The 21,412-nt window shown below is 37.4% G+C and overlaps 1 protein-coding gene across 1 annotated transcript in view; it reads right to left on the minus strand.

The window, feature by feature from the left end:
* Positions 1 to 21,412, minus strand: part of LOC106934571 (ryanodine receptor 2-like) — a 75,281-nt gene that overhangs the window by 9,048 nt on the left and 44,821 nt on the right. The window contains exons 65-96 of the mRNA XM_015014560.1: positions 20,935 to 21,173; positions 20,443 to 20,524; positions 19,851 to 19,981; positions 19,454 to 19,774; positions 19,144 to 19,381; positions 18,711 to 18,798; positions 18,488 to 18,574; positions 18,187 to 18,348; positions 18,019 to 18,081; positions 16,955 to 17,083; positions 14,894 to 15,006; positions 14,591 to 14,687; positions 13,565 to 13,695; positions 13,218 to 13,269; positions 12,689 to 12,742; positions 12,456 to 12,555; positions 12,229 to 12,308; positions 11,836 to 11,912; positions 11,635 to 11,708; positions 11,300 to 11,380; positions 11,094 to 11,182; positions 10,677 to 10,805; positions 10,120 to 10,224; positions 9,838 to 9,919; positions 7,067 to 8,364; positions 6,849 to 6,916; positions 5,325 to 5,469; positions 5,107 to 5,193; positions 4,777 to 4,986; positions 3,493 to 3,623; positions 3,332 to 3,374; positions 549 to 682 (exon numbers count right to left, since the gene is read on the minus strand). Coding sequence (XP_014870046.1) covers positions 549 to 682; positions 3,332 to 3,374; positions 3,493 to 3,623; positions 4,777 to 4,986; positions 5,107 to 5,193; positions 5,325 to 5,469; positions 6,849 to 6,916; positions 7,067 to 8,364; positions 9,838 to 9,919; positions 10,120 to 10,224; positions 10,677 to 10,805; positions 11,094 to 11,182; positions 11,300 to 11,380; positions 11,635 to 11,708; positions 11,836 to 11,912; positions 12,229 to 12,308; positions 12,456 to 12,555; positions 12,689 to 12,742; positions 13,218 to 13,269; positions 13,565 to 13,695; positions 14,591 to 14,687; positions 14,894 to 15,006; positions 16,955 to 17,083; positions 18,019 to 18,081; positions 18,187 to 18,348; positions 18,488 to 18,574; positions 18,711 to 18,798; positions 19,144 to 19,381; positions 19,454 to 19,774; positions 19,851 to 19,981; positions 20,443 to 20,524; positions 20,935 to 21,173 — 4,920 coding nt within the window. The remainder of the gene's footprint in view (positions 1 to 548; positions 683 to 3,331; positions 3,375 to 3,492; positions 3,624 to 4,776; positions 4,987 to 5,106; positions 5,194 to 5,324; positions 5,470 to 6,848; positions 6,917 to 7,066; positions 8,365 to 9,837; positions 9,920 to 10,119; positions 10,225 to 10,676; positions 10,806 to 11,093; positions 11,183 to 11,299; positions 11,381 to 11,634; positions 11,709 to 11,835; positions 11,913 to 12,228; positions 12,309 to 12,455; positions 12,556 to 12,688; positions 12,743 to 13,217; positions 13,270 to 13,564; positions 13,696 to 14,590; positions 14,688 to 14,893; positions 15,007 to 16,954; positions 17,084 to 18,018; positions 18,082 to 18,186; positions 18,349 to 18,487; positions 18,575 to 18,710; positions 18,799 to 19,143; positions 19,382 to 19,453; positions 19,775 to 19,850; positions 19,982 to 20,442; positions 20,525 to 20,934; positions 21,174 to 21,412) is intronic.

A 21,412-nucleotide genomic window follows, 5' to 3' on the forward strand; every position in this document is an offset into this window, starting at 1 on the left:
AAATAAAAGCCACTAGTGCAAGAAAAAAAAAATTAAAGACTAAAACAAATGAGCTAAAAATATTCATTGGTGTGAAATGGTAATTGATGTTACTAAACAGCAAACAAAGGAGCTGAATAAAAGCGTAAAGACCAAAGTGCTCATGCATAATAAAATAAGGCTATTTAGTTCTACAGAAGAATGTGCAGCAGAAAGGGCAGTATTGATTTCATTATTTGGATAATGTTTGTTTTTATATATATCAATACCATGCATCTGGATGCTAGCTCATTGTGCAAACACTATTGTAAGCTAGAAAACCACATTTTTTTTCCCTCCATTTTTCGCTTAGGACAAATGTGAATATGCTATCCTGACATATGATTCCTGATTAGATGGAAAAGTCTGTGCTTTGCTCTTCAGTATGTGAAAACCTCTGTCGTTTCGCCTGAAACCATAAACGCTGCAAAATGAATGCTAGGCCAAGATGACTGCAGTTTGATCTGTATCTTTCTTAGAAGACAGAACTGCAAAGACCTGGACATTTTTTATATTTTCTCTCTACTCACAGGACACTCCAGGCACTGTCTCTTCTGAGCTTCTTTTCTTTCCGCTCGGTGCTGAAGTCTAAAGCAGCTTGGTCCAGGCCTAGCAGTTCACTGATCTTCTTGCGGCCATAAAACTCTCCATACTTATCCATCACCTGACAAGAAGATGGGGGAAAAAAAGACGGGCTGAAACAAAAGCTTCTTTAGTGTATCTTGGTTTGAATACGGCATGACAAGAGACAGTGGAGGATAATTAGCCACATTGTCTCCACTGTCTGAATCATAATGAGATGGCAGCTTAGTTCTGCTGACAAGTTGATGGTGCCGCTTCTGCAGAAGCGATGAGCGAACATAAAGGGTTTTCGACATCCGCCCTGAAAATGCACCAAGATGGTACAGCTGAGTAAGATACATGTAGATGTGGTGTTGCAGTACAGGGCTTGTAAAACTATTAATACCCCCCTCAAGCATTTTTTTTTGTTTGCATTTTGTCATCATGCAACTACAAAATCCTGTCTTTCATTCAAGTTAAAGAGGGTAAATTGTGAAATGGAAGTAACATGATGCATTTTTTGGGGGACTAATAAAAAGATGATCCTATTCAGATCAATTTACTCTGATACCATTAAATACAATTGTCATCAGAAGCACCCTAATTAGTGAATAGAGCTGTTCTATGAAGGCCTCAGGGTTTGTCGAGGAATATTAGCAAGCAAACAGCATCAGGAAGACTTGCTGCTGTAATTACAGCAGAAGACGCTGCAACAAAGCACTGACTCATGATGGCTCAATACAAATATCTTCCATAATTGCAAGACTTTTATTCATAAATAATTTTGATAGCCTATTGTGACTTTTTTTTTTTTTTTACCACATCACAATTATGTACCATTTAGTTTTGGTTACTTACATAAAATTTATATAAAATACATTATAATATGGAAAAACAAAACAAAACAAAAAAACAGGAAAATCTTTAATAAGTGCAAAAGCCTTTACAAAGCTATTTTCTTTTTCTGTTATCCAACGTGATTTTATAATGTAGATATCCAGAAACAATTTTCCTACTTTTACCTGCAGACAGATGCATAGAGTTTTATTGAGCGGTTGCAGCTCTATGAAACTGGAAAAAAAAAAAAAGCGAAACCAGCCAAAATTCCACTTTGATGCGTTACTTCACACCAGAACCACAGCAAATGCAAAATGTAGGACAATATTGATTAAAAGCAGAGATAAATCATTAAAAAAAGAGATAAAATATGAAGATATCCAACTTATACAGGACTCTTACAGAGATGTGGCAGAAGGTAAAAATGTGGGAATGAGTGATAACCATATTTCGTGTCCTAACTGTTAAAGATGGAGGCAAAAATCCAAATAGTTTTAACATCAATTTAATTAAAAATGAACGCCCAAGTACCATTTTCAGAGGAGATCATTTGCCAACTATTTGCCTCAACTCCATGGAATACGGCTATTTGCATAATGAAAAACAAAATTTCCGTTAAAACAAGTTACGCCTTACAGGATTACAGCCTCAGGCCTTGTTAACCAGCTCCGGAGTCCCTCCACAGTCAGCTGTCTTTTGTCTAAATTTACACTACCAAGAAATTCCACAGCGTAATTCTGTGCAATAAATGCAAAACGGTATTGGTCCATAAGCTGTGAAATACAGGAGTGGTGGGGGGGGGGGGGGCTTACTTGGCAATGTTTAGACAGATTTTAGAAAATATCTTATATGTAATCTCATCAAAAACGTTAACAGTGGTACAGAACAACATTCAGGAATTATAAGTCAGTGTAAAGTAGATGTCAAAGGCCATATTTTTGTAACTCAGAAAAAAAAAAAGTTTTGTTCCTGGCAGTCTTGTATGGATATTTGCAAACCATGTTTTACAAATGCATAAACACCAATTTAGTGCAAGAAGTACAGTTAAAATAAAAAAAAACACACGCTTTTTTCACACTGTCTGACATGAAATCAGGCCAAACATTTCATATTTTAGGTGAGTAAGGATAATTAAAATTCTTTCCATTTTCTAAACCAAATTTTTCAGATTCATAAGTTTATACATTTCTTTAATGTAAAAGCTTCTTTGTCCCACTCCTGCTTGCAGGACTACCATACCCGAGTCAGATACGGAGTCAGGTAAATGCCAATATTTGGTTTGACTAACAGTTGCAGGTATAATTTCAAATCTTTATTCTGCTTTTAAAAGGTTGAGATCAATGATCTTTAAAAATGAACTAGGATTGCTAAGCATCCATTATCGAAAATAACGTTTTTTAAATCTTATTATGTGTTGCATGGCGAACTTTTAAAAGAATTTAGGTATGGCCACAGATGGCTGCCACTTTGGGATATCAAAAACATATTTGGGATTTTAAAAGCTATCGCAGATTGCCTTCTGATTTATTTCAAGAAATCCAATTTTCTGTTTTCCTACATTAAATTACAGAAGATTAAAATATATATTAATGAAGTCAGTTTACAAGACAAAAGAGCAAAAAATACTTTTATAGAAAAAGCTGAAAACAGTGGAACAGTTCTCTCTACAGCACAAGTAGTAATCTAAAATGAGAGGTTCAAAGTATTTAACTGTCTCTGAAGATGATAAAATTATATGTATTTGACAGTGGAATAATTACAGCTGCCATTAAATCTTTCATCACAGATCAGTTGATGCCTTAGTGCACCATCACTGCATGAAATATGCATATAATTACACACATGCTCGGACACTTTTAGATTAAAATTCTGATTTGATTGTCGGTACTGAAGGAATCCACTTGGAAGATCTTACCTTCCTTTTCACAAATTTATCCCAGTAATTACTTGGAAATGATCTGAAAAGAAACAGAAATAGTTTTGCCATATCAAGATGTTGCATGATGAATTATTGATTATTTTATTAGACAATATCAGATGTTAATCTGCCATTATTAAATAAAGACATGAACTTGCAGTGTGTTGATGACCAGGCGGTCCCATTGCCCTTTAACGTCTTCCTCAGGAGGCTGCCGAGTCACGTACAGTCCGTCAAACTCCAGTTTTCTGGCCACCTCCTTTTCCCGTTTGAAGATCACCAACGGCACCTTTCAATCAAATCAACTGGTTTGAGTTCGTTTGAAATACTCACATTTTAGTCTGCATGAAACAGATTTTCTGCAAATAATTCATCAAAACTACAAATGATGTAAAGACGAAACACACTAAGGTGGGCTTCTTTTTACAACACGGAGAAAAAAAAAAGAATAAATAATATTCTTGGATGACAGATTGACAAATAGCTACAGGTCTTACATTCTCAAATAAATAAATATTCATTTGCTATATTGACGCTTGGATATTGGGTCATTCCACTTTGAACTATTTTCTCACGCTATCTTTTTTATATAGCTGCCACAAGCAAATAAAATATTTTCCTTTATTATATTTGCACTTCCCAGTTTTATAAGTATTGGATCACGCATCTCAATGGTGGAATTTAGGTGTGTGTTTTACTTCCATGGCTGCTGTATAACATTCAGCACCTAGGCATGCAAGCTGCTTCTAGGAAAGCTCGTTAAAAATGAGTCACATTCAGAACATCTGGGATTTCCAGCATGGTATCGTGAGAAGAGGTGACCTGTGCAGCAAGTTGTGAAATATCCTCCCTGCTAAAAATAAAGTCAACAAAGTTTGATGTACCGATTCTAAATCCAACTGTGAGAGATCTAATTTTGCAGAGTAGCGCTTTATTTTCAAGAGTTTTGCTTAACCAAGGTAATAAGTCCAACCTTATAGAGCACCTTTGAGATGAGTTAGAACAGAGAAAATGAGCCGAGCTGTCGCATCATCATTAAAGGTCATGTGTGTGCAAAAGCAAGTGGCCAAATATGTTTTGCAGAATATGTTGTGGTTATTGTCACTGTAAAAAATGTAAAAAAATAAAATAAAATAAAAAAATAAAAAAAAATCAGCAACTTTGTCATCAGTTCTCAAATGAAATCAATTTTCAGGAGATAACGGTAAAACAACACTTCCAATTTCCTACTTTTATTTGTGAACAGAAAGAAAGTCGTGCTGGTTTATTTTTCACACAAGATCTGGCATTTTTCCTCCATGACAGAATGTTTCAATCTCGAGACGGTCTACAATTTTAAAATGCACCAACTGTCCACTCATATATGCCGAAAGGAAGACACCTTTAAAAAGTGAAAACAGTTCATTAAGCAGCAGCAGGAGAACGTTATTGAGCAGGTGTACCTTGAGGCAGTAGTAACCAATAATGCAGCAGAATGAGATGATTGTGTGTGCGATGGAAAGGAAATGGAGACACAGCTCCATGTAACCACTGCTTTCTTCAAGCACAAAATAAACTCTGCCATTGCTGGCGTTTGTCTTAGCAGAGAGCTGTTCTTTTCCATGTGCCGATGTAGTCGCCTGTTGCTCTTTGGATGCAGGCAAAAATGCTACCTGGAAAATTAAATTATAAAAATAAATGAAACTCATCTACAGTTATGTCATGCACTGTAAAATTATCTCTGACGTGCAATATCTGAGAAAGAAATAGCCTCCCCTAGGGTTGCACCTCACCTTATAGAACAGGAGGATGAAGTTGATTGCAAAAGCAACAAACAACGCCAGCAGACGGATGTTATAAAAATTTCTTGCAAAGTAGTTCTAGAGGAAAAGGATAGAGAAAAAAAAAAACAAATGTATTCTGCCTTAATATACGTTTGCTGTTCTTGAGAAACTGGACTGGATGTTGATGGCTAAATTTGTAAGCATGTGTTGCTGTACTTGCACATTACCAGAAGACTCTTGCTATGTGAGCTTATCGTTTCCCATAGAGCAGAATGTTGTCTCTGTGGTTCCTTTGACCCATTACAGCCTCTCTTGGCTCCGTGTTTTGTCTCTTCTTTTGCATTCCTACGCTCCTTTTCAGTTTTCTTCCATCTGAAAACATTCCAAACATAAAGGACACGTCCAAAAGTATATTATTTTATTAGTTTTCTTTTTTTTTTTCATTATGGAATTAGGATAGGAAGAAAATAGGTATTTCCGCCAACCATTTATTTTTCTTTTATGAGGTAATATGCCATCACTTTTAGCCTAATTCTGCACATTCTGCAAGCTCATCAAGCATCATTACTAACCTGTTTGAGGACTCATTACTTCAAGGCAGTTACAATGTAATACATTTTTAAAATGGCATATTGATTGTTCAGGCTAAAAGAAGCACATATTTATTCACATTTAACTTATGCACTTTACCAAGTGTGATTGGAATTTTGCAGAAATAGTAGTGATACATAAAAATTTGCAATTTTTTTTGTCATGTCTCAAATCTAGAGACCAACATTTATTTTTGTTGCAAATTCTTCTTGAGAAATAACTTAAGCTCAGTCAGAAAGGAGGGAGAGTGTCTCTGAACCACATCTGGAAAGTCTTGCCACGGATTCTTCATTGGATTCAGGATTGGACTTTGATTGGGGCTCATGAAGAGATCCAAATTATTATTTATAGTTTGTTTATAGTGTGAGCAGACTATGAGAGTCTTCTTAGTTACTTTGCCATTTCACTTCTTTTAGCTGTTCTTTTTAAATAGAAATGGTGCTACTTGAATGAATAGAGACAGTATTTGCCTTTGTGAAAATGATTATCTTTTACGTTTCACAAAATAATCTGATTGTCACATTCTTAGTGACAACAGAACAAAGCTTGGAATGAAGCAGTCAAGGATATTATTTTCTCACCTTTTAAGATGACTTCAGAAATTAGCTGGCAGATTATCTGTTGGCTAAATGTAAATGTTTCCCCTGTGCAAATGTAGGGAAAACAGACTTCAAGTATGAATAGTTTCTTTGAATATTTTATTAAATAACTAGTCGACATTGGTAAACCTTAAACCTCCTGCAATTTTAATAGATGGGGTCATTTAGATGCCACAAGATTTATACTCTGTGTGCCGTCTGGCAGGTGTCACATTCACCCTGTGTGCACTTTTACAAGATTTTTTTTGTCTGTGGTTTTGGGAATTGACGGTCTGACGATCCCCCTCCCCAACTTCCTCGCTGTCTGACCATGACAATTGTTGCGCTCCTCCTGAGTGTCATGCTGAGACTGCAGGAGTGTTAAACACCTGCATGATTCCATCACTTAGCTGCTCTGAAAATTTGTAACACCGAGTAATTTATGGGTGTCAGAGTAAAGAAGCCTTTCACATAAAATCCCCAAATAATATCAACTTTTGAGCATAAAAATGTGTAATAAGCTTCTGGAATGACCATTTCTGAAAGTTGCTGTATTTTTTGATGGGGAGGAGAGATACTCACTCTTTTTCCTGCAAGTTCTCCTTTTTCTTATCTTGTGTTTTCTCTTTGTCCAAGTAGTCTGTAAACTGCTGTCAGGGAAATTTATACTTGAATAAAACATTTATCCTAATTACCAAAATCCCAAAGCAGTAAGGGTAATTAGGCTAAAAACATTTCCAGAAAACCAAAGTGATCCTGCGAGAGCTCAATATGAATGAAAATGAGCAAATAATTCCTACCAACGTGTGGTGCTCCTCAGAAACATCCGTGTCGATTATTGTTCTGGAAGTTGAACTGAACAGATGAGTCAGACTGTCAGAGAGATCTTGCGTTACAAGTCTGTACTGATCTCCCTCCTTCTTCAGCTTGAGACCAAATATGTCTGACAATATGTCCACCTCCTTGGGAAAAGTCAATGAAGCCATCTGCCCGATCTCCCTCAATTCTTTCTGGGAAGAGAAACTGGCAGAGTACTTTCTCAGTTGATCCACATTGCTCGACACCTCCATGACCTCATCAAGAGTTGGCTCAAGTATACCCCCGAGCAAGTCTGACACCTTCATTCTTTTTGCTGCCTCTATGAGACCACTGTTGACAAATGTGATGTACAGTAAATACATGATGCGGCAGATGACGGCAGAAATGCAGCGGATCTGAAGCGCGCAAATGAATCTGATGAATTGAACTGCTGCCAAGAGGAAATCCTTTGGCGTCGTCTTCATCAGTGTTTTCAGGTTTTTCACAGAGAGGGCACAAGTCAACATCAGCCACCAATAGTAGATCAAAGTCCACCTCTTGCAATCTGGGGGCGAATATTCTTCAAGCTCTCTCGTCTCCACCTCTGTTTTCCCGTTGCACTTCTCTCCAGAGTTGGATCCGGATATCTGGGCTGCAAGTTGCATCTCAAATATGGTGTCCTCACAGAAGTTGACGAACATCTCCATTTTCTCTTTGTCTCCTCCCTTATTGACCACATCAAAGATGAACTGCCTCTTGGATTCCTTCACCTGTGGCTTCTCCCACTGTGTGCGACTGTATTCGCTGATCTCAAAGTAGACCCGTTCAAAGCGCTTCCCGCTGCCAAGAATCTCAATGCGTCCAAGACTGGGCTGAAAGTAGGTCAGGGCGCATTCTGCGAGCTCCGTGAATGCCTTCAGCCTGGACTCTTTGGGCATGTGCTCCGACAAATTGGTGAGGAGAACAGCGATGCTGAAGCCGATGTCTTTCGCCGGCTCGTGGAAGCGATCCACAAACGTTTGGTATTCCAAGATTTCGCCGTCGTTTGTTTCAATGCAGGAGAGCAGGAAGTGGATCTCGGCTTGTGAGAAGTATTTGCAGTTTTCCATGGCTTTCTGGAAGTCCTTCCTGCATATGCTGCCCTTACAGTCAGAGTCGTACTCTCTGAAGCCCTCAGATGAAGTCAGGTCTTTTAGTTTGAGGAACATGTCGAAAAACTTGAGGACCATTTCCACATTGCTTGATGATTCCACCAACATATCCACCATCTGCTTACCAATTGTTCCATTGATAACATTGCCTGCAACAAAGAAAAATACATGTAGATGATCTGATGATGGGTGCAGAGTCTAAGACCTACTGCAAATGTTTGTCGTCTTTTTTCCAACTTCCTTTTTTTCCAGCCATCTTCCATGCAGAACTGTTTCATTGTTTTGATATGAAAGGCTGCACATCCCTGTGCTACATCAACACAAAGTAGTACAACTGTAGTATAGCTGTGAACTGCAAGGACAAATACAGTTTATTTTTAAACTGTGACATGTGTTCATCTGTATTTACTCTGATGCTCCCACATAGCAATACCTATTAAGAGTGTATTATATATCTACTGCTCAAAAAAATAAAGGGAACATTTCACTTTAATTTTGTGTGTGGCTCCAAATCCAGGCCTCCATTGGTTAATAAATTTGATTTCCATTGGTGATTTTTGTGTGATTTTGTTGTCAGCACATTCAACTTTGTACAGAACAAAGTATTCAATGAGAATATTTCATTCATTCAGATCTAGGATGTGTTATTTGAGTGTTCCCTTTATTTTTTTGAGCAGTGTATTTTCACGATAAATAGTTGTTCTATGAAGGGCTGATGGAGAACATTGTTGAACAAAAAAGAAAAGAAAAAGGCACTCTTGCAAGCTTATCCACACTTGACTGTCCACCTAAATGGACAGGCCAGGCAAAGAGAGTGTTAATCAGATGAGTAAGTATCCAATGGTAACTCTGAAGCAGCTGCAGAGATCCCCATCTCATGTGGGAGGATATATCAATATGATATCTATTAGTCATGCATTCCACAAATCTGGCCTTTATGGAAGAGAGGCAACAAGAAAGCCAGAAGGATTTGTTTGCCACAAGCCATATAGATGACACACACAGTATGTCACCTGTATTGGACTTTTTCAACTGCACACAAAATGTGACCTATGGTGTAAAACACTACAAATCGTCCTAAACGCAGCATCCGCACAGTGAAATTAAAAGTTGCGGCAGCTTCATGCCATGGGAATTATTTTATTCAACAGGAACAAGAAATCTGGTCGGAGTTAAAGGGAAGATGGAGGTAAAGGCAGGATAAAATTGGAAAAACAAAGAATTGAAAAACTCTGGCAAGAGTTCAATTACAGTTCTCTCTACATCCAGTTTGACTGAGCTTGAGATATTGTGCAATACAAACCAGTCAAACATGTTCATGTGCAATGTTGTTAAAGACGGAAAATGCAAATGCTTTGTGTTGGTCTATCAGACAAAATGAAATAATGTTAAGTTTGGGGTTACAATGTAACAAAATGTTAAAAAGAAAGTTTAATACAAAAGGTTTTTTTAAGAATAAGTTCTTCTCATTCATAAAAAACGTAAAAGCCTCGTTATACAAAGACTCTTAAATCGGTATGACAAAAAACAAAACTCAATTATTCAAAGAATCACTTTTTACATGAATTCTGTGTAATTATTCACTGGTTGCTATCAACTGCAAATCCTTGCCAATTATTTACCTTCTAACATGGAAAGGAGGAATACAACCATGTCCTTCAGTAAGTCCATGAGTTCCTTTAGGAGTTTTATCTGCCTTGAATCCTGCACAAAGACAAAATAAGTTTACAAGACATTTGCATAATATCTTCTAAAAGTTGGTAGAAGTGTTGACCCGACATGTAGCCGAGTTAGCCTAATTTGAAAATTATATTTTAGTTTTACAGAATCTAAGAAGTATTCAATCTAATATGTTTTTCTCAAGATACAATAACTACTGAAATGAAACTGTAACGCTGCCAAACCTGAGAGAGCTTCATCTGCATGTGAGCAAAGACATGGAGGAATCCCACGACGGCATCCCACAGACGACTGTGAGCCAGACTCTGCTGGTTCCCAATACACGGACCCTGGATGGACACAAAAAATGCACAGGCAGTACAAATACTGCAGAAGGCAGAAATTATGGCATAAAGTCACAAAACTAAAAATAGCATCTCTCAAATTTTACTTTCACTTGCATTCTTATTTATAGTTCATCCCAAACTGATTTAATAAATCGCAACTATATCAATTCAAGACTTACATGAGACAAAGAGCGTAGATGGTGAAAAACATTAGGCACCCCTTAATAACTAATTCCTCACATTACAGAGTCCATCAGGCATTAAGGATTTCCAAGTGTTTCTTTCAAACACACTTGTTCAAACATAACTGAGAAACAAATAAACGCTATCTCTAAATAATTCATCAGCTACATTGTGGAACATGTTGTGCAGTTGTTTTGCCACAAAGCTGAAGTAATTGTTTAGGCACGTTAATTTAACACATTCACAATCGAAAGCAGGCTGAGAGGACCAACCTGTATATACTCGGTGAGTGTGTTGAAGACCTGCTTGGCAACTTCAATGGCCTTGGAGAAGTTGTGTTGACCCAGAGGATCAATGACGTCTTTCCCTGAGTAGTACCAGTAGAAATCACTGATCGATTCCTGTGAAAATATGTTTTTTAAAAGATAAGAATCAGCTGTAATTAAAGAGGGGTTAAACGACACACAGTCTGTTGATATGTCCTTTTGATTTAAGACTATAATAGACTCATACTGCAGTTGAATAGCAAAGAGGCCAAATGATTACCAGTACAAAATTGCAACACCTGCATTCGACGATTTGGACTGAAGCTTTTTTGACAACATTGTGCATCGACTTCTATAGGTTCCTGAAGTGGTTCGATCTAATCAATCAGAATTACATGAGAGAAGTCGTGACAGTGGACTCACCTGTACCCTTAGTAAATAGTCAACCGTTGATATAACAATGTTGACGGTGGTGTTGTTCCCAGTTTGAGTTCTTAAATAGTTCTGGAAATCTAAGGCATACAAAAATTATCATAATAATTAGCTTTATGGTCCTCGGTTTGCATTATTGACAAGCATACATGAGAATTTGACAGTGTTTGATTGTATAATGATTAAGAAGGAGCAACCTGAATTGTGTCCTTCGCAGAGCAGCTGCAGGAAACGGAGTAGGTCACAAGTCAGGTCCTTGTCGGGCATTACCTTCTCTCCTTTGAAAGAAAAGATAGCAGCAAAATCTAAAATACTGAACCGTTGGAAGAGGAAGGTAAAAAATAGTAAATCGGAAAATCATGCCAGCGTTGCCTTTTCGAAAAATAGATGTTGATAACACTGAAAGGTGAAAAAATATTTTAAAAAATTGGACCCCGTAACATATTTCAGCTGACCCCTCCACCATGACATGGGTTAACAGTAATGGATGTATTATTATTTTTTTTTTTGTATTCCCATTTAAATACAGTACCTGAGCTCTCATCCGTGGCCACGCCTAATCCTTCTGCTTTGTTCTGCCTCTCAAATGCATTCAAATCCAGAACGCTGGGTAGAAGAAAATCACACGCAAAAAAAGGGGGTCAGGTAAAGCCTTTCAACTTTAACCGTTTTATCAAACTGTTAATCTATCGCCATTTTCTGATTTTAAACATTTCTCTCTTCTGTCACTCACCTACATGACCGCATGAGTCCAGCCATGCTCTGAAAAAAGCCAACATTGCGCTTCTCTCTCAGATAATCCAGCATTTTCTGTAAAGCATAACCAACAAAGACGGGATCTAATTAAGCAGAAGTAATTAGAGTAATATTAGGCTCATCAGTGATCAAGTAGGGCTGCACTGAGGTCCTGTGACAGATCATCCTTTCTCATGAAAATGAGATTTGTTGCAGTCGGCGTGTGAACGACAGGTGCACTAAATCAAACGTTTATTTTAAACTCTGGATGTGAAAGGGAAGGCTTTAAAAATATATAATCATCCAATAGGCAGTAAGCAAACATATTCTAAGTGAATCTCAAGACTGAAGATTAAAAAAAGAATATTTACCAAACAAGCATTTCATTTACCTGCTGAACTGTTGCATTCCCTCCATTAAGAAGAGCAATACCTAATTTCAGAGTAGGACCAATCATGAATCCCATGGTGCCTAAAGTGACCCAAAAAAAGAAAATGCATCCGCAGTTTCACATATTTTATACCATCTAATCAACTTATCTCAAAGAGGAAATACTTGAACAATTCAATAAGCTAAATATTTACAGTTGATTTTATTTTGTTGCTCATAATGCCCTACCATTGCTGGCGCTAATGGCTTGCAGGACCATTTCAGAGGCTCCACGACAATGCAGCCTGGCCTGTTGGTACAACAGCTTTTGCTTTTCCATCTCCTTCTCCTGCAATGTTCACATTGTTATTAAGAAAAAAAAATGCATCATATTTTTCTCATATAAGATTTCATACTTTCCAGCTTTGATACCTCAAACTATTGCAAATATTTGCTTTAAAAGTGAGATCCAGTTTACTCACTTCAAAGCTTTCTACTTCCTGCTCCGCGTCATCATGGCTCTCTCTGCGGCAGCTCTGGGAAAAACCAAACCGACGAAGTGGACGATGACGTAAGACCAGATCGAAAAGACAATACGTCAACAATAAATTATTTACCAATGCATTGCACCTCTTCTCTGACAGGTGTTTTTGCTGCACACTTCACGGGACATCCACAAAGACATCAAAGTCCAACTTAAAGCCCATTAAAAATATGATGCAACAGTTGGATGCATCTGTGCCTGTGCTTAGAGAACCCACCAGTCTAAATGAATTAAAGAAATAATACTATATGGTTTCTGTCCTTATTAGGCAATCCAGCACACCAATTACAGGAAAGAAACTAGCCTTTAGAGAAATGCATGCACATCTTTATTTTATTTCTATTATGTTTAATGTCATATTGTTGTATGTTGAGAATTTAAATTATAAGACTTTTGTAATATTTTAAGAGTTAAGTGACGTAGTTAATTCACATGTGTTAAACACTTAAAACATGTTTGGCTGTTACCTTGGCCATAATAGCAGCATAATCTTTGTAGAGGTTGTCATTATCAAGGTTGCTGAAAAAACAGGAGGAAAAAAGGAAAAAAAACAAAAAACTGTTTATGTCAGATTGAGGTAAAATGTAGGAATTTTGAATGTCAAGTCACATTACATATCAGAATCAGAAACATTATTTTCAAAAGTCACAAATATTACAGGACTTTAAGAAAAAGTGTGTGCAGAGCTATGGAAGCATTAGCACTTAAACAATAATCCCACTTCTGTATTCACATTCCATAAGATGTAATTAAGCAGAAAAAAAAAAAATAAAGAGGCAGCTTGTACCGCATCTGATCTTTTGCAACGACACACCTGCTTTCCGTCAGCGCACTTCGACTGAAGAGCATAATGAGCTGAAGGAGAGGATCAATTGCCTTGGCGCCTTCTTCCACCTCCTTTACTTCCCCTTTCTCACCTTCCCACGGTTTCGTCACTCGCCCCTTCTGCAGTCCAAGGAGGGAGGGCAAAGTAATTAGGGTGTGCTCTTAAATTATATCACACTGCTCAACGCAGCAAACTAGAAAACAAACACACCAGGTTTCTTCCTTTTCAGATATGCACAGTAGTGAATTGTATCGTTCGTTTGCACAGTAAATGCAAATTATAAATGTAGGATGTCAGCTTATTTCAAACCTGACGCTCAAATCACATGGCTCACAAGATCCAAAGCAAAGTGCCAAGTTAATGAAGCAGGAGAGCAACAGCAACAGCTGAATTATCAATTTAAATCAAAGCAGAGATGGAAAACTGCTAGAATAAACCAGAATCGGTGCTATAAATTTCAGCAGGAACAAGACAGGAGATGAAACAAGACATTTACAGTACCTGTGTAAAACTCAAAACCATTTCTAACTGGATGAAATTAAATGAGACTAAACTTTTCATATTTTATGTCACTTAGGACTGTCATACAAAATTATATCCATTTGCCAAAAACTTCCTTTTTTCTTTAAACTGCTAGCTGAATATGGTGCAAAGAGCAGTTATTCATTACTACCAAAGCAACATCCAAAGCCAGATGAGATTACATCTTGCAATATCATCTCTCTTGTTAAATTGAGTGAATAAACTGAATAAATCTGAAAATGCACTCAGGGTGTAATATCTTAACCAATATGGTGTAGTGTGATATTTTACTGCATACGGCCAGCGTCTTGGATGAAATATCAGGTTGGGGATCAGCATCAGCTAGTGCCTTTTCTAAGGTTGCTCAGGTCAGTATCATGGACCAGAAAAATCCAGATGAAGATATTACTGGTGCTGATTTTGTTTGAAAACACAATTGTTTAATTAAAACAATTTTTTTTTTAAAGTTTGCACAGCTTCTCTTGTACTCACAGCTAAATCCTCCACAAGCATTTCTACTAAGTCATTTCCCTCTGTTGATATCCAAGATCTGTTGTAGCCTTGCAGGAAAAGGTTGACAGCTCGGTGCCTGAAGGAAAAAAAAAAAAAAAAAAAAAAGAGTGGAAAAACATTGGTAGAAAGAGAAAAAAGGCATTGTTGTCGAGTTTTTGTTTCTATCTGTACTTGTTTATCATCTTGTCTTTATTTGTTCATAAAAGACAATAAATCTGTGCACATGTTTTAGGAAATAACTATACATTTTTAATCAAACTGCTTATTTGTCCTCGGTCTTACCGTGGCAGATTGTAGAGGGGAGTCATCCTCAGGCAAGCCACCACCGCACGTTTCCTACGTTTGGATAAAAAAATTTTCCAAGCAGGTTTTTTGCTCCTCTGTGGGTGCTCTACCTGGAAAGAGAACAAACAACAAAACAAAGGCATCTTAATTACAAATAAGCGTGATTTGTAAAATAAAAAAAATACCCCCCTGGCTCCCTTACAGACTTTTTATGCATTTGCTTTATTGTCCCGCTGTAAACACTTTGTACCATTTAAAATCATTAAACACATTTTTGTTATCAGAAAAAGTCAGCCTGAGTAAAAACACAAAATGCTGTTTTTATGCTGGGTTGGTTTTGTGAAATTCTTCTCAAAAGTGAAAACTGGTTGTGCCTCCCTTGGCAGCAGCAGCTGACATCAAACATTTAAATCACTATGAAGGAAATTTGGCATAACTTTTATTCATAGAATTGTTTTACCTTTTTCCTCACTGCAGGATTGGAAGCCAAGTGTGGAGAATTTTCTGCCAGAGACAAAAATTCACAGCCACAAACGCAACACTACTCCTGCCATATTTGACAGTTTTATTGTCTTGTATTGTTCTACTGTTTTCAGTATTATGCTCTTTTTCTGAAATAAAGTTGGTGTTTGTCGCATATCCCACAGGATCCACTCCTTTCAAAAACGCTTGGTTCCATTTTTGGGTATTATCAAAATTAATTTTACCAAATGATAGAGGGGTCTTTCTGTTCCTTTTGGTCAGCAGTGGACCAGGTCATGGCGTTCTCATAAGGCTGACATTTTTTTTTTGTTTTGTTTTTTTACTATTGTTGAATCATAGTGACGTAGAATAATGATGCCCACGGTGTTCATTTATTACCTGATGGACCCTGGGTAATTCTGTTAAGTCGGTTGTTCATGTTCTTGGATAATGGCGTTAACGGTGGTTCACCAGAGTCTCAAAACCTTGAGAATGGCTTTGTAAGCAAATGTATCTTAATTACTCTTGAATATTTTGTTTTGTTCATGTGTTGCTTTGCCAAAAAATATCGCTGACTACAATTAATTACTAATATGAGTTGGAACTAGATTTTAGAGGGTCAAGCTGGTTTGCATAGCATTTAGTCTAAAGGAAATCATTTGAAAACTGTTCTGGCAAAAGTATAAATGTTTAAGAGGACAAAGATGTCTTTCATGAGTAAATAAAGACTTGACTGCTAGAAGAACAGCTAAAGTTGCCCAAACTTAAAGCAACAACGTAAGCTGGTAAGAAGAAAGAAAAAAAAAAAAACTACTGGAATCCTCATGTTGGCAACTTACAGAAATGCAGCCAATTAAAAAGTGTAAACTTCCAGAATTTCAAGCATTTAACGCATGAGCAAATAAAAAGCGGAGGAAGACAGGCCTAGTGGGAAAAAACATCCTAGTAGCTTTTTTTTTTTTTTTTTGCTTCAACTCACTGCAAAACCCTGTTCAGGTCAGAGCCATTTTGCTGTGAATTAGTAGCTAGAAAAGATCTCTGTTAACTTCAAAATTTTTGCAGTTTAAAAACTATTTCAAGCTGAGAAAAGCATACAATATTTTAAAGTTTAAACAAAGTAAAACCTGGTAATCATCCATGCGCTTTGTCAAGTGTAATAATCTGGAAAAATTAGGGTTTCTAAGAATATTTAGAGGTCTATCATTGAAGTCAGAATATTTATTAGGCATTATTTGGCTGTTTTAAACAACAACAAAGCTTTAAAAAAAACTATTTAAATATATATATATTTTTTTTTACTTTGAGTGAGAGAATGCAGTTAAAAAGGCAAAACACTGCAACAAATGCCTCTAAAATACAATCATCTTGTCTGAGTCGAACGACGAGGTAAACAACATTTTCACCTACCTTCATCTCACCTTACTCCACTTCACTGAACAAACACAATTGTCTGTGCAGAGTTTAATGAGTGAGAAGAGTGGATGCATTCAATGTCACTGTATTTACAGAGGCCAAGGAGGCAAAGGAAGAAAGCTCCGCTCAGAGTCTTAATCATTTCATTTTTTTTTTTTTTTTTTGTAGAATCTAAAAGCTCACCTGATCCAGGTAATAAAGCACCCGAGCTATTTCTAGAACCCTGTCCACCGTCCTTTGTGTGTCAGCTGGGGCCTCAAGCTGTGCTGGGAGATCAGCAGACAGAATCCCACAGCTGACGCTGTTTGATGCCTGTGAAGCGAAACAAGATTGATTCATTTAAGTCTTTTGTTCCAAACAGAAGGCTTCTGTTTATGGATTTATTCAAATTTGATATTGAATTAGCATGCACTTTTTTTTTTTTTTTCATAAGAAACAACAACCGCAAAAAAGAAAACAAATGAGATGTTTGGTGGACTAAAAACAAAAGGCAGAACACGATTCAGAACAGCAGCCTGATTTATGGAGGGAAAATGTGCAATGTTCTCAATATTCCCGGCAGAACAGATGTGTTCACTCAATCAACAAACTTTATAAACCAAGAAAAATACAAAAAAAAAATATTCGCTACGTTTCCGCTCATAAGAGTTTGGGAGCCAAAATTAGAAGGCATATTTTTCCATTGCTGGTTTATGAATAAACATGTTTATTACTGACTCATAGATGCGGAAACAATGTCTTGTATATTGTACAGAGTAGTGAGCTCGTCATGTTCATGTCTCTGCCACACAATGATTCACTGGTAGAGATTATTAAAATGATGACTTTGGATATTAAAACTTATGAGAGAGGTTTTCTGTTTCATATGTCACAAACTTGTTGCAAAACTTAAGTGCTAAATTTTGTAACATACTGCTTTACTAATGCTGTGTCAACATTGCACATTGTGCTAAAGGGCATACAGAGTTATATCGTAATACATACAAATGTGTTAATTATTCTGAAACGGAATAGAAATTGGATCTACAGGAAAAATTGACATTGAAATTTCAGCTATTTATAACTTTGCCAGGATAAATGTTTAACTGATTTATTTAATTCCTTATCTGGAATAATAAGTATCTATTTGGACTAGATAGCCCCTTGAGATTGAAATCTCTTTTTAAGAGACTTATGGTCAAGAAAGCAAATTGTTAGGTAATGCATGGCATTTAATGTACACAAATAGTTACAGAAATAGTCAATACCTGACCAAAAAAATGCTTGAGGTATCTCAAAATTTGCTCCCGAATCTCATCTTCAAGGTTATTCTGTAAAGAAAAATGTGAAACATCTCATGCTTAAGAATTACGTCTGAACACAAAACATTTCTAACACATGAAAACTTGCTGAAACTGTCCGTATGTATAATTTACCTGAGAATAGCAGTTCTTCACCAACATGATAAGGTTCTGGTCACATGGAAAACAAACTCTGAGTCCCACAGGCACCATCTTCTTTATGGCAGCCACTATGAGAGAAGTGTGTGCAGAGTAACGATCCCCCTTCCTCTTCATCCCTTTGTTTTTATGGTCAAACTGAACGTCATGCAAAGAGAACACATACGTTTCAGTTTTGCACTAAGGACACTCAACTGGTATAAGACAGGTGGACAAATTCTGGTGTTGCATAAAAGCACATGCATAACCAAACAGTCTTATCGTAAACATAGCTGACCTCCAGCAGGTTGTTACTGGAGAGCAAAAAAGCCAAAGTGTTGATTCGATTCTGGACCACGTAACCCTGCTCTTCCCATTTGAAATGCTGTTGCAGAAAAAAAACATAAGATGACGACGGATGAGCACTATTTATGAGGTACAGGATTTACACGCACATTTCTGACATGGCAGAATCCTAAAAAAAAAGAAGAAAAAAAAAACATGCTGTGTGTCTTTCCTACATGAGATTTGGCCCAGAATACAAAGACCTCTGCCACCATGCTGAACAGCTGCTCAGCCTCGGGGATCGTCTCTTTCAGCCATCTGGCTCTGGAACGAGACCGACCAAAACGCATTAACATCACAGAAGTTATTCCTGTAAAGCTGAACATGGCCTGAAATAACGATTTGTACCGTGGCTTAAGGCATTATGTCTCTTTATATATTCAACATAAGCAATAAATCAATGGCTACTCAAGTAAAAATTCAGCCTTTTACTCAAAATGAAAAGCATATAACCCAGTAGGAACTAAATTTGGGAGAGTTTTTTTTTTACCAAATGTATGAAAATAACACCACATAAAAAATTATCATTAAACTGTCATTTTGTTTTTTTAAAACAAATCAGTCTTTCAAGATTTGATTCCAAAAAGTTTCCTGTAGTTTATCCCTTACCGATTAAAATCAACAAACTGGATGAGAAGAGGATAAAAGGCGTAGAGATCCTGGACCAGAACTCTGTACTTCTCCTGTATCTGTAGCTCTGCTTCAGAAGTACAGCAGTCTTCCGCTTTCATCACTTCCTCTTCTGACTGGACACACTCTGCCCGCTTCTTCAGCTTCTCCATCAGGGGGAGAAAGTGACTTCTCAGCAGCTCGCTGTCGGCTTTGCATACGATCGGCTGCGAAAAAACTAAAACACGAGACAGCTGTCAACAGCAGGAGCTGGTGATTTGGAAACGGTTATCACACGGCGTCAATATACCTGCAAGCTGCTTCATCCAGTCACCCTGGCTAGCGCCCACATGGTTGTGGATGATGCGAAGGATGTGGCCAATCAGGTCGCTCGCATGCTGAGCAACAACAGAGCTGAGGACTGGGCCCTCTGGGTGGCCCTCAGGGCCCCAGCGACACCAGTGTGAAATATAGCTGCACAACATGGGCAAAGTGACCTCTGCCACATGGATGTACTGCATTTGATGAGCTACAGAACCAGCACCAGCCAGCTCCTCCACTTTCTCCAGCGCCTCTCCCAGTGAAGGAAGAGGGCGACACGCGTTCTCCATCCGGTCCGGCAGTCCCTGATCTGATGGGAGGAGTGGGGCTCTTAATGGAGCTGAAGATTAAACAAAGAGCTCTGAAGAAAAAGGATCACAGTTTACCTTTAATCTCAGTGGGACTCATGACATTGTAGATAGAATGTGGATTGCTGTGGTCTAGAGTTGGCTCCAGGAAGCATACAGGAAAAGCTCCGGTCAGAGCTGCTACACAGGCGCCTGCGGCTGACCGCTGCCTACAAGACAAAGGCAACATAAGGGAAATGTTATAATTACATTCCTACAAAAGCTTTTTATGGCCCCCTTTTTAAAAAAAAATAGTCACAATACACATGTAAACTTCAATTTGTACACTGCAATTGTTGCCGTTCTTCTTTGCAAAATAGCTGACAGATTGAATGAATGGCCATTTTTAAATTTGCCACCTTGGTAGGCAGCTGGTTGCACACGGGATTATTTTTAGAGTAAAGTGAGCAGAAAACAAATGACAATTTTCTAAATTTTACTTCTAAAAATCATTTTAAAACATGTAGACCTCACAAGATGCAAAACCTTTGTTTTTCACGATCACATTAAATCCCCCAAGCAATACATTAGAGTTTGTGGACGCAAAAAGTTCAAGATATGCAAATGTATTCACAAAGGCACTTTATGTGGAAAATAATAACATAGAATAGATAAACAAAATAAATATTACCCCTCCATGTAGAAGCTTTTACTGGTCCCCAGAGAGTAGAGGCTGTTTAAAATCTTGTAACACGACACCTGGATACCACCGACTGGGAAGACAACGTGATGCTGAGATCTGAGAAGCTTCTTCTCAAAAACAACCAGGAACGGTGAACTAGTCATGGTTCAGGTGATGAATGATTTGTGAGTGTGAAGTGTTATAGAGATGAGAAAATATGTTCCCAATGCTCTGTGAACACTACTACAAACTTGAAAACGTAAAAAAAAAGATACATAGACTACTGATGTTATTCAGCTGAGAAACGGAACAGGGTTAATACATAAGGACTACTAATGTGTGTTTAAACTAGATTTGGCAGTGATTGTTTTTGACTAAACATTTAATAATTATATTATATATATATATATATATATATATATATATATATATATATATATATATATATATATACACACACACACACACACACAACACTTTATCATCAAGACTAATTCTTACCCAGAACATCCACTCCATAGTTTTGATTGGCAAGATGATGGAAGAGGGAGGTAAGTGTTGGTATTAGGATGGACGTTGTGTAGTTAAGAGTGTTGACAACTCCTTTAGACAGCTGACCTCTACTGTGAGGCAAGGTCTCCGATATTTTCCCCACAGTCATCTCCAAATCTGCTGCGGCTGCTTCGAAAAATGAATGCAGAGACGTCTGTAGGGACTCCGAAGCTGCTGCTGTCAATATTCTAGAAGAAAAAAACAAAACAAAAAAACAAGCAGACATATTAATACGGTACATTTTGTGTGTTTGGTTTTTTAATCTCTAGACAAATACTGCTGCAGATCACTTCATTAAAATTCCTTTGGAAAGGCACTTTATTCAAGTAAGAAAGTGAACTCTTAATATATTGAACTCAATTCATGCAGAAATGTATTTTAGGCTTTTACATTGAAATCTTTTTTTATCATTGTGGTTTAGAGCTCA

This window comes from Poecilia latipinna, unplaced genomic scaffold (genome assembly GCF_001443285.1).
Source record: "Poecilia latipinna isolate Pla-1442-1.1 unplaced genomic scaffold, P_latipinna-1.0 Scaffold69, whole genome shotgun sequence".
NCBI classification, from domain to species: Eukaryota; Metazoa; Chordata; class Actinopteri; order Cyprinodontiformes; family Poeciliidae; genus Poecilia; species Poecilia latipinna.